Below are 12,835 nucleotides of genomic sequence, written 5' to 3'. Positions count from 1 at the left end.
AAGCCAAAAATACTCATGTAGACACCTCACTCAAAACACTGGTAAAACAAACCACACTTAGAAAAATGAAAGCCAATTTTTATTATTTTATCCACAGCCAATCATTTGACATGAACATGCATACGTAAGTTTGCTACGCACACACCACATTTTTCAACGTTAGTTATTAAAGATTAACATACAACATACATCCTTACAAAAATGAGTCAAAATGCAAACGTAACTTTTAAACAAAACAGTCTTTACTTATTTAAAAAAACTTTTGTGTTGGGTACCATTTTGTACAAACACAGTTAATTTAAACAAATCTGCTCTTATGTTTCCTCATAGTTGCAAATGAAAATAAGCCGCCATAGAAAATGAAGTCATTGAGGGTTTTTTAAATAGCAGAAATAGGCAGTTTTGCCATGCAGAAGAAGCAATATTAAATATTAGTTTTTCAAAAAAAAAAACAAAACAAAAAAGACACAAGTTTAAAAATATTTAGTTCAAGTCACAGAACTTTCCCCAGTACAGAGAAATCCAAACATAGTACATAATTAGCTGCCACTTAAAGATGGCTATTCTGAAAAGTATAAATACCTTCCAGAGTTGATCATTTTAATTGATTTGGCACAGAAAAGTCTGAGCTTAAGAACAAGAAAGTGATTAAAAGGGGAAAAGAGGAAGAGAGAAGAAAATAAAAAAGCAAGAATGAATGAGATAGTAGTTGCAATCACTAAAAAAAAAAAAAATCTGTGCATCTCAGTCATTGCAGAATACTGTCTTCTGTTTACAGCAGGTGCTAATTCCAGGTAATTGTTATTGCAACATAGATTTAATTTGCTTGGAGGTAGTCTCATCATTCAAATGCTTTGTTGTGTACCTAAAAAAGGGGAAGTAGGGGGGGAAGACATTGTACAAATGCTTATTTATAGTTCGGATCTTCTACAGACAAAGCCAGTAAATGAAGGAACAATACAAAATTTATTTTTTAGTTAGTTAAACCTGGGGCCAAGGCCACGTGCAGGGGTGGGGCGGTTGAACATGGGGATGGCACCAAGTTCAGAATAAGGTATTTTGAAACAATTTATGCAATTTTCATTGCACAAATTGCACAACTTAAAAAACACATAATATGAAAATTTCAGCTACTAACCACATTAGAAAACTGAGCTTTCACTTCTGTTGTTTCCTCAGTTTGCTTAACTGGCTTATCATTTATTATTTTCTGCCTCTTTCTTCCACCTACCCACTGAGCAACTAATTAAATTTCTCCAATTCTCTTCCCTAGGATATACTTCAAGAATTGAAATTGAGGCACTAGTTTGGGCAGGAAATTTTATCCAGTGTTAACTCCCCTAGTAGCTCACTTAGTGTGCACAGTTACGCAGTTAGGTGGTTAACTGGCCATAAAAATGGACAGCACAATGACACATAAAAGTTCCATGTTAACAGATGCAAATTTTGAACTGAACAAGAATCAAATGATTAACAGCAGGTAAGCTCACTTGCAGTCTCAACCAAGGAGTGAATGGGTCTAAAGACATGATTTTTTTTTTTTTAAACCCACAAAGGCAGTCAACTCATTTTCAGGATCAACGCATCCTAGTGAGGAAGCTTGCAAAACAAAGGCTCTCATCTTTAATCTATTATACTAACAGAAGACTTCATCAACCAGGTTTCCCTGTTTGTCATCTTCTAAAAAAAAAAATCACATTAAAATAGATTCATGTTAAAAATAAGTACCTGAGAGCATTTAGAAGGCCTTCTACGCTGTTAGGAGGCTGATCTTTAAGGACTTTGATGCATCCTTTCATCTGGAAATTAAAACAAGTTAACATTCTATATCACATGAACGCCATATAAAAATAACATGCAAAAAATATAGCTTCCAAAGCCTAAGAGTTAATTACTTTAAAGAACTGTAGAGAAAAATACAAATGTACATGTTGTGCTTCTGGCTATTTGAAAGGTAGCAAACATCCAGTACTCTGAAATCTTCCCTTAACGTAGAAAGGCTTATCTAGTTTCTTGCAATCATAGTGAGAATTTCATACATCTACAGCAGTGGAATAGCTATATCAAAATTTGCTGTAAGAAACTGAAAGACTTTTACTTTAGGGACAATATAAAAGGTTTCACAGTTTTTTTTTTTCTTTCCTGGACTGTTTTTAAATTAATACTTGTTTTTTCAGGGTTCTCACAAAACTACAGAATAAAAAAACCCCGCCCCTGTGCTAAGTACCCGAAGATTATTTCTTTTGATTCATCTACTACACTTTTTACAAGGTATACATTTAATCATATAAATCCAACACCACGTTTCAATTACAGAACAAAATGGGGCAAAGTTGAAAGTTAGAAAACAGTGCAAGTTGGTTTGGATGATAGTGAAGGATGAAAAACTATGTGGCAGTAGGGAATGCACTGGACTTACTAGACTTTCATTTCTAATGTTTATGTTATGTAGAAGATAGACACATTATGTAAATAAACTACACGTCCCTCGCTAAGTGAGCACGATTCGTTCCTAAATTTCTGCTCATAGGTGAAAACTTGTAAGAGGGACACTAAACTTCCATTAAAATACGTGTAAAAGTCTCTGATTCGTTCCAAGTGCTCATAACTCAGTGAAGGAGTGGCAGCATGTGGTATTGCTTTTGAAAGGTAAGTGAACCTTGGGTTTGGGGGTGGTTGGGGAAGGTTAAAGGCTGGGTGCAGTTTGGGCCCATGAGTGGGAGGGAGGGTTAAAACCCGGTGGCAGGTTGGATCCATGGGGTGGGCTGGGGGGTTAAGGCTGTAATGGGTTGGGTCCATGGGGAAAGTAGCAGGGGATTCAGGCTGTTGCAGGTTAGGGGTCAAGCTCCTGCGGGTTGGGGACAAGAAGCCAGCAGCGGATTCAGGCTGCTGCAGGTTGGGTCTGTGGGGCCAGTGGAGTTTCAAGCTGCTGCAGGTTGGATCTGCAGGGCCTGCGCAGTTTCAGGCTGAGGCAGGATGGGACTGTGGGGAGGCGGGGAGTTCAGCTGCAGCAGGCTGGGTCTGTGGAGAGTAGGGTAAGGCTCATATTATTGTGGGGGAGTTCACTTATCTGGTAAACAAAGGTAGGTACGTGCACGCCTCATTTTAGCAAGTACCTGTAAATACTCGTTTAACAAGGGGTGAGTGTATAATGTTTCTGGGGGTTACCCTGGATTTCACTGAAATTCACTTTTTATCTAAACATTTGAGATTTTGTGTGCATTTAAACGTACACTTTGGATTGTTTCTTGCATGAAGTTATCTGTACTGTAGGCTGCTAGTACACGTCAACCAATTAGGGGTATCCTAGAATATACATATACTTATTATTGATTTGGACTCAATAGTCATATTACATGGGAAGAGGAAAGAGAAAGTTCACATATAACTTTGGTTAAAACATCCACAGACTGTGAGCAACATGAAACTTACATCAATTTTTGAAGTTTTGGCAAAAGCACCCACTGGATGCACATGGTCGTAGAGTATGATGACACCCACCATTACCCTCAGACAGAACGATACTGTTTCCTCATTCGTAAACCTGCTTCTGTACTCACTGAAATTTTAGAACACAAAAATATCCATTATTAAACACAAAAACAGGCCTTCATCATTAACACTGGAAAAAGATCACTTAGAGGGGATATAAGAACAACTATTTCCCCCAACACAGAAATCAGACCATTGCTCAGAAAGTTCATTATTTGGAAACTGGAGGAATAAGTCTCTCAAACCCAACTGACACCTTGCTGTTAACTTCAGAATTTTTTGTATTGATGTTTGCAAGAAGCCAAGACAACTGACCATTTTGTTTATACCCCAAAAAGGAAACCCCAATTCACTTGTGATGCACCCATGGAATAAGAATGCCGCATTTTTTGAGCAAGGCCTAGCTGCTTGCCTGTCAGAGGCACAAGCCGTCCCTGAAGTTCAATGTTTGAAGCCCATCCTTATCTCCCGCTCCCCTCACCAAAACATGCACTGTAGCCTTTCGCCCAGCCCTTATTTATTTTTAATTTGACATTGTCACTATGACCTGTTTATCACCAGCAGCCTATTCAGATCCATGAACAGCTGGTTAGAAAAACTAGGCACACAGTGCCTGACTTTTCTTTCACCTGTCCACAATTTGACACACTTACAGTACACTTGAGTAACTCACATCTGCAAGTTACTACATTTAATACCCAAAGAACAAGGCAAGAGAATTTCTGAACCCACCATTCACCCACTCAACTCTTTTCTTGAAGCAGTTAAAACAAGAAGCATGCACTGCTCAAGGCATTTTTCAAAGCATGCTCCAGGCGAGTGTGCTCACTTTTTACATTTTCCTGAATTATGCACGACAAAGGTCTTTACATAGGCACTGAGTGATCATCATATTTTCATATCCATTCTATTTTTAAATATTAAACAATATTCTCAGAAAAAGCAGACAAATGATGTATCTAGGGTATTTGACAAATAATCCATAAGGCAAAAAAAATTATGAAATTTAGTAAAAAGAAAAAAATTATTTGGCCCCCCATGTTGTTGATTTCCCTTTTTAAATTCATTTTATGCATTATGAATTATGTTTGAAGTACATACTTATGTTTGTATTAGTCATGGTGCACAAGAAGCCTACAATGAAAAACGGAGTTTGTTACTCATTCATCTCATACTTACGGGGTTTCCAACATGACTCTGCACACACTTGCCATGGTGCTTAAACAATCTGTGGTATTTTCTATGGGTAAATTTTTATTCTGTGAAAGGAGAAATGAGTAATTCTATTCAGTGAAATGAAAGTGTAAAATTGTAAAACCCAGTACAATTCCAGGTCAGTGAATACTACAGGTTGAACCTCTCTTTTCTGGCAGATTCATAATCGGCCATGATTTTAGTTAGCTGGACAACCACTTGTCATGCGTGCGGCCAAGTCTCCCACTGTCGCATAAAGTTTGTTTACAGCCACCAGTCCTGGCTCCCCGTGTTCAGTGCTGTTATTTAGGTGTAATCTACCTCTAACTATCTTCTAAGAGTCCCATAAGCAGAAGCAGTGTTGGTAATGCTGATAGACCATATCGACCTCTCACTGGCTTGCAAAATCTTTCATTTGGCACTGGTCAAGTCCCAAGGGTGCCGGACTAGAGAGGACCTGTACCTTAAATGTAGCTCTCTAACTCAACACCCCACTCACTGTTCAGAGGATAGGAAACACTGCAGTACTGTACTGGTAGATGTAGCTTTGCCAATGAAGAATTTACAATCAATTTTATAGTCAGTTACTGTACCATCTCCTCCATTAGAAACACCAGGACTAACTATAATTTCCATTTTTACATAGCATGTCTCATTGATTTTGTGAAGTTCCCTCCCCATATTGATTTAAACTGAGCTTTAACAATGGCATGACAGGTCCATTGAAAAGGAAGAAAAAGGTAACCTTAAAATAAAATTCTCTAATCTAGTTTGTTTGTATTGCTGTAATTACATTTTAACTTCTACATGCACCAGAATAAAAGCTCTCTCTGGGAATCCTTCTTTTTTAAAAAAGCATAATGTCATTTTCTTTTATTTGCTTCTCAATTTCAAGCAGTGATAATCAAGCCCAAATTATCTCACACTGTTTCTAGAAGCCCTTTTCAAATATGAATAAATGATCACAAAAATGCAGATTATCATATAAAATAACCAAAGGCACACCACCACCACCACCACAGGTATGTGCTTATTTTAAACTAGTAACAGCACAGACGTAGCTATTAGACAACAGGCTATAACACATCCGTAGGAAAGCCATATGGAACATATTCTACCACACACAGCATCTACAAGACTGACTGCATCTAATTTCTTATGACTGTGTTAAAGGCAGAGATTTGATTTACAGATTCTAAACTGAGGGCTTCTCGTATGTAGTGCCAACAAAGCCCAGCAGAAGGGCTGTGATTTGTAGAGTGCTCTAGTGTGCTGCACTAACTACTGTGTGGGTATTCAGACTGTAGTTGTGCTCTAAAGGAACCTACTTAGTGTGGGTACAATCCTGTGCAATTAGAACACAATGTTAGAGCAATCTATAAATCATTCCCCTCTACCCTTCTGGTGCACTTCGCTGTGTCACGTAGATGATTCCTAAGTCTTCAGCAAATGTGACCTGGAAGTTATCAGGAGAGAGCTTTCCATCATAACATCCTTACAGTTGTCTTTCAGGTATAGCATTTTACAGACCAATATCCAAAGTTAAAGAAAAATCCTTTCCCCTGTGCTCACCTCTGAAACAAATTTTGTCGTGGCATCACTTAAGGTTTTCAACATTGGCGTTGCTTCAGCATAAAATAAAGACATTCTGTTTGCCAACTCGTTATTTACTTCATTTTCACCCTCTGCCTATAAAGATATAAAATTATACGTAATTGTTTGGTACCCCAAAATACTATAAAAATAGTATTAGAAAGACATAAAATTTAGCAGTCAATCAAGTGTTTTTTCACTTCCAGAGGTTACCTACTGGAACATTATTAATCCTCATACGGCTCAATGTTCTTCTGTAATAGCTGAAGTCATTCTGTATAGCAGGATTTGTCATCTGCAAGAAAGAAAATGAATATATTTTAGTGACAGATGCTCAGTTGGGATCCAGGACACAACTTTTGAGATACAACATTAAGAGCATACAACTGTCACTGATGTCATTGGAAGTATAGAGTACCCAGCATCTTGCAAGTCCTGGATGTCCTTAGAACAGAAGTTCTGAAATGGGTGGGCGGAGGAGTGGTGGTCAGTCTCCCAGTCTCGGGGTAGGGCAGGATATATTAAGGAGAGGTGTGAGAAGCTTCACTGTGAACCTTCAGAGCCGAGTGGCTGGAGAGCTGCGGATGCTGACCAGGTGTCCATTCTTGAAAGCAGAACGGCCATTAGCAGCAGCAGCAGCAAAGTAAGGGTGTTATGGTATTGTTGTTCAGCCACCCAGAGAGTAATGGCTGCTGGATGGGCATCCAGGGGCAGTATCCTCAAACAAGTCTGAGAAGAGATGATTACTCATCCTGCAAAGTAACTGAGGTTCTTCAAGATGTGTGTCCCTGCAGGTGCTCCACTCCAGGTAATGCTGTGTCCTTGTGCCTTTGCTCAGAGTGTTTGGCAGCAGTATCTGCACAGGGTGCACATGGTGCCTATTTCATGCACCACTGATGCTTCATATATCATGCCTACGACCCAGACTTCTCAGTTTCTTCTCTACTGCAGTCTGCTTAAACTCTGAAGTAGAGGAAAGAAGGATGGGTAGTGGCGCACCAACATGGACACACAACTTTAAGAATCTCAGTTACTGCAGAAGGTGAGTAAAGATGCCCCCGTGGGTGCTCCACTCCAAGTGATCGTAGAGCAGCGCCTTTCCAAGGTAATAGGTGCTTCATAGTTGGAAGAATAATTACTGATAACACAGCTCTGCCCAGCAAAGTATCTGTCTTAGGGTTTTGCCCAATTGTGTGGCAATGGTGTGCTCAGAGACCCTAGTGGTGGCTCTGCGTAAGTCTAAAAGGGGAACGTTTAGGAATGCTACTGATGCTGATATGGATCTAACAGAATGTATCTTGATCCCCATTTGGAGGTGGGTTGTCTTTTAATTGATAGCACAGGTGAATGCATCCAGATACCCATCATACTCTCACTGAGGGATAGCTGAAGAATACACATGGCTTAAGAGCTTACTTTTGAGGCAAATTTTCTGGCATGATGCACTACACTACTTACTCCAGGAGGTAAGCCACACTTGACAATGAAGCAACATATGCCTACTTTATATACCTGTAGAAAAAGTGGTACAAAACCCCCTAACATCCTAACAACCTGACGAACATCCGGAATGAAACCAAGCTGTCTCCAAATCTTAGTCCTGAGCTCCTTTTAGTTGAGCTGCCTATTTAGAAATCACAAAGAAATTTACCTTGAGCTCATCAAAGCGGAGTGTGAAATGAAGAATTTCTGCAAACTGCTTAGCAAGAGCCTGCTCTCGCTCTAGGTGCTGAGTCGGTGAATATGGGGTGCTTGTCAGGGCTCCCAACAGACCTCGCAGTCCTGCCTCTAAATGAAGAAAGAAAAATCAAAACATGGCGAATTGAATCTGTCTCTAATACATTTAGTTATTGACTTAAAATACTGAAACATATGGTAATTCTGTGATCTGAAGTGAGTTTTATCATCAAGTAAGTTATACTTGGTTTTCATGGGACATTTATACAGGAAAATACCCATTAATTACTACTGATATTATGCCCATTTATGACTACCTTTTACAATAAACAAATCTAATATAGTCTTGAAACAACTTAAAAATATTTAAAACTGACTTTACATTGGCAATTTCAGTCACTGCTGATATATTAAAAATGAAAAGGAACAGTAATTAACAAATGAAGACAAAAATTTCCCTATCTACAAAGGCCACATTAAAAATTGTAAATGCAGTTAACAGATAAAGAAGCCAAACAGTAATGTCTTCAAATTTGAAAAGCTAAAGTTTGTATCTATCTGCTGTCATGAAATTGTCTATTTAGTTAAGAGAGGTCACTCTAAGTACCTTTCAATCCACTAACCTAGAATGGAGAACTCTTTTGTTCTTTGAATATCTAATGAAGAAACTTTTAAACTTTATCAGTAACAAGTGATGGAAGGAAAGAGTGAGAGGCATCAGACACCAACGGACACTGAGCCCATGGTTATTGATGATGATGAGTAACAAGCGAGAAGCTAAGTAAGTGGTCAGTTTCCTATATGTTTTAGAGATGGTTATGCAGACCTTTAAATGTTTTTGCTGTACAAGGTGTTTTTTGGGTGAGGGCAGCATGTGATTTGAGATTCCTGAAGGAAACAGAGTTTACCTTATTAATAAATATAATTCTGCACTTAGCACTATTTTTCTAGTAATCATGGAAGTGACCGTAGGCTGTTCAATAGGCAAAAAGAAAGTCCAAATAGCTCTGAAACTTCTATGGCTAATATATTTAGTTGGAACCAAAAACTACAGGACTCTAGTATAATCTAGTTCTAAGGGACATTCTGAAATCTCTTCTCTCTCATCAACAAAAGTTGGTCCAGTAAAAATGTTACCTCAGACATTTTGTCTCGCTTTGCCTGTAAATTAAGCTAAACTTTCACTTTTTAATGTATTACATTTCCCACCCCCCATCTTCAGAAACTTGAAACATACACTATATTTTCTTGGAGACCACAAGATGTTTCCAATGACTGCATGCTAACATGGAAACATATTCCTGCAGGAAGCACAGTATGATGAGGACGAAATATTTTATCTTTCCTTTCAGTGGTGTAACTAGTTTGCCTCTAAAATGGCAGGAAACAATGCACATTTAAGGTAAGTGAAGCACCTCCTGGAGGACAATTAATACAAATCCATTTGTGTATCACCTGTAGATGTACTTACCCAACATCTAAAGTGAAGTGAAGGTTTCATGAGCCTCTACTTCAGATTTGTGTGCTGCCCTCTCAACTGGATTTGGATGGGATGTGCAATGGCACATTTAACTTAAATATCCTGGAGCTGGCTGGAGTTATGAGTCACTCTTGAACTTAGCATAGTATCTCTAACCATGATCTTGCAACAAACAGACATTGGAAGCAAAGTGCATAGCAGCTGATCAAGCCACAGAACATATGGTTTTTACCTTGCTTCTATAGAAGCTAAATATAAATAGGTACTGATTCACCAATATACTTTCAAGTTTACCAATCTACCCACTACCTGATATTCCTTACTGGCAGATGTATCACTCTCCTTAAGAGAGCTGCTGAAAACTGTGGTATCCAAGACTCTTAAGCTGGGTCTACGCTACAGAGTTCCATCAACAGAAGAGGCCTTCTGTTGACAAAACTAGGGAGTGTCCACACTACAAATGTGTTCCATCAAGAATCTGTCAACAGAACGTAGCAATTTTCCTGCAGATTTCTGTCTTGACCATAGGAGGCATAGCAGGTCTGTTGAGAGATTCTGTCAACAAAAAATAGTGGAGACACTCCATGGGGCCCTCTGTTGACAGACAGGACTTCCGGCTCACTGAGCTGCCCTGTTTGCAGAGCTTTCAATTGGCTATTCTGTCAACAGAAGGCTGGGCAATCTGGCTGTTCTCTGTTGACAGAGGGCGTTGATCAGGGAGCCTGTATGAGGTGCGCACATGCTCTGTAGACAGAATAATACAGACAGGGAGGTATGGGGAGGAGGAGTGGCTCCTCCTGGCTGCACCAACCGCCAGGGAGCTGGGGCCCCCTCCCCCCACAGTCCTGGGTGAGCAGCGTGGGTGCTCCCTGCCCAGAGCCCTGGGGAAGCAGTGGCTGCAGGCACCCGCTGATCGCCTCCCAGGGCCCCGACCGATCCCCCAATCCCTCTTTGACTTACACGAAACTGAAGATATGAGAAGGTTGCATGGAACACAACCATCACATACCTCGAGAGATTACTGAACTTACTCCACCTCAATTAAGATTTTATAGTTCACTATCCTATGCCCCTTTAGTCATCTCTTTTTCAAGCTGACAAATGCCAATTTTTTTAATCTCTCTTCACATGGAAGCAGTTCCATACCCCTAATCACTTCCGTTGCCCTTCTTTGTACCTTTCTCACATTAAATATATATATTTGAGATAGAGTGACAGTATTCAAGATGTGGGTATGCTATGGATTTATGCAGAAACAGTCGTATATTTTGTTCTGCTAGCTAACTCTGTTCCTAATGATTCCTAATATTGTTAGCTTTTTTGACTGCTGCACACTGCGGAGATGTTTTCAGCGAACTATTCACAATGATTGCAAGATCTCTTTCTCGAGTGGCAATAGCTTAAACTCCATTTTGTATCTATAGTTCGGATTATGTCCTTCAACATGCATTACTTTGCATTTATCAATATTTAATTTAATCTACCATTTTATTGTGCAGTCACAATTTTGTGAGATCCCTTTGCAATACTTTACAGTTTATTCTGGACTTAATTATCTTGTGTAATTTTGTATTGTTTGCGAATTTTGCCCTTCCACTTTTACTCCATTCTCCAGATAACTCATTATGTAGTACAGTACTGATCCATGGGGATATTTACATCTTCCCACTGTGAAATCTGACCATTTATTCCTACCCTTAGTTTCCTATCTTTTAAACAACCACAGATCCATCAGAGGATTTTTACTCTCATCCCATGACTGTTTACAAGCCTTTGGGGAAGGACCTTGTTAAAGGCTTTTTGGAAGTATAAGAACACTACATCAACAGGATCAACCTTGTCCACATTTGTTGACCTCCTCAATAGATTTTAGTAGATTAGAGAAACACGATTTCCCTTTACAAAAAGCATATTGACTCTTCCACAACAAATCGTGTTCAATTATGTGTATGATAATTCTGTTCTTTAGTATAGCTTCAATCAGTGAAGTGAAATTAGGCTTGCCAGCCTATAATTGCCTTTTTTAAAGCATAGGCTGCATCTACACTACCAGATAAATTTGAATTTAAGGCAGTTGGCTTGATATTACCACATGACTGTCTTCACTGTAAATACCTTTAGCTCAATTTTCAAAGCAGTAGTATCAAGATTACAATATCACTGATACCTGATGGGTATAGAATCAAGCTCGAATTCAAAAGCTTGATTAAAGGCTAGTGTGGAAGCGCCATGTCTTAAAATTGAATTAGCCTCCAGAGGTGACCTGTATGTAACCCACAATTCCCTTCACTGCTCCGCTCTGGCCGCTGTTCTCCAGTTTATTAGGTAACAGGAAGACCATGAATTTCAGAGTAGGAAAAGCAAGTCTGTGGCTGTGGGCTCATGTTTGTATGAGAGCCTGAGAAATTTTTTTCTTTGCTATTAGTGCTGTGAGCACATCTACCCATTAGAAATAGCCCCTGTACAGAGTCTGTGGTTCTGTCTCTACCCTTGCATTTTTTTTCCTGTGCTGTCTGGCGCCAGCCGCTGTCCCACTGCACTACGTGGCAACAAGGCTACCGTGGGGGTTGCGCTTGCATAAAGATGCCGAGAAACTTCTCAGTAGTTTACATTTGTGCGTACACCTCCTTCACTCCCCCACAGGCACCACGCAGTCTGGATCCTTCCCGTGCTCAGCCACATCATGTCGATATCTTCCATCCCAATAAAAGCATGTGCCTGCTCTTTGGTGCTAACCATGCTGTCAGGCAGCACCATGTCCTAGCTTGTGTGCCTTTAGGGCTCCAAAGGTGGGAAAGATATTTGGGGGCTTGCAGCTGCCAGGGAGAAACCTCTCCCCATGGCTAAGATTCTTGGGGAGGACCACTTCAAACTGGCCCCCACTGAACCTCTTCCCAACGCCCATAGCATGGGACCACTAGGGCTTCCAGCTGCTGGGGGGAAGTCTCCCCTAGAGGCTAAGATACTCGGGGGCTTGCTGTGCTGGTGGGGAAGTCTTCCCCAGCGGCTAAGATAGTTGGGGGGGACTACTTCAGCTACTTCAACATTCCAAGCGGCTCTGTAGCCATAGACCACAGCACCCCACCCCCAAAAATATTTTCAGGAGCTTGCTGTCCATTGCAGAAACTTGCTGGTTTGATATTTCCGTTATAAAATCTTTTTACTACCATCTCCTATCTGTCTTCATGCTTTGACCCTCTCAGAAACATAGGGGGAGGGTGGAGAAAAGGGGGTTAGTAGAGATTCCTGTTTGCATTATAAGTTCAGTATATGATATGTCACTGCCATCACCTATGTTGGCAATATCTGTGTAATAAAAGGGAAAGTCAAAAATTCTTGTTTCCTAGACTTTTCTATCCTCCTTATTCTAACTGTAGAATACAGTCTGGGCCCCTGTAT

The 12,835-nt window shown here is 40.0% G+C and overlaps 1 protein-coding gene across 7 annotated transcripts in view; it reads right to left on the bottom strand.

The window, feature by feature from the left end:
• Positions 1–334: 334 nt before the first annotated feature.
• CYRIB (CYFIP related Rac1 interactor B) overlaps positions 335–12,835 on the bottom strand; it is a 160,258-nt gene continuing 147,757 nt past the window's right edge. For all 7 annotated transcript variants that reach the window (XM_074986657.1, XM_074986659.1, XM_074986660.1 and 4 more), the window contains 7 exons: positions 7,931–8,067; positions 6,497–6,574; positions 6,259–6,375; positions 4,672–4,751; positions 3,433–3,559; positions 1,729–1,799; positions 335–865 (listed from right to left, as the gene is read on the bottom strand). In XM_074986657.1, the coding sequence (XP_074842758.1) occupies positions 802–865; positions 1,729–1,799; positions 3,433–3,559; positions 4,672–4,751; positions 6,259–6,375; positions 6,497–6,574; positions 7,931–8,067 (674 nt within the window). In that variant the 3' untranslated portion in view covers positions 335–801. The remainder of the gene's footprint in view (positions 866–1,728; positions 1,800–3,432; positions 3,560–4,671; positions 4,752–6,258; positions 6,376–6,496; positions 6,575–7,930; positions 8,068–12,835) is intronic.

The sequence above is a fragment of the Carettochelys insculpta genome, chromosome 2, assembly GCF_033958435.1.
Source record: "Carettochelys insculpta isolate YL-2023 chromosome 2, ASM3395843v1, whole genome shotgun sequence".
Classification (NCBI taxonomy): domain Eukaryota; kingdom Metazoa; phylum Chordata; order Testudines; family Carettochelyidae; genus Carettochelys; species Carettochelys insculpta.
This window is presented reverse-complemented; position numbering and strand designations above follow the sequence as displayed.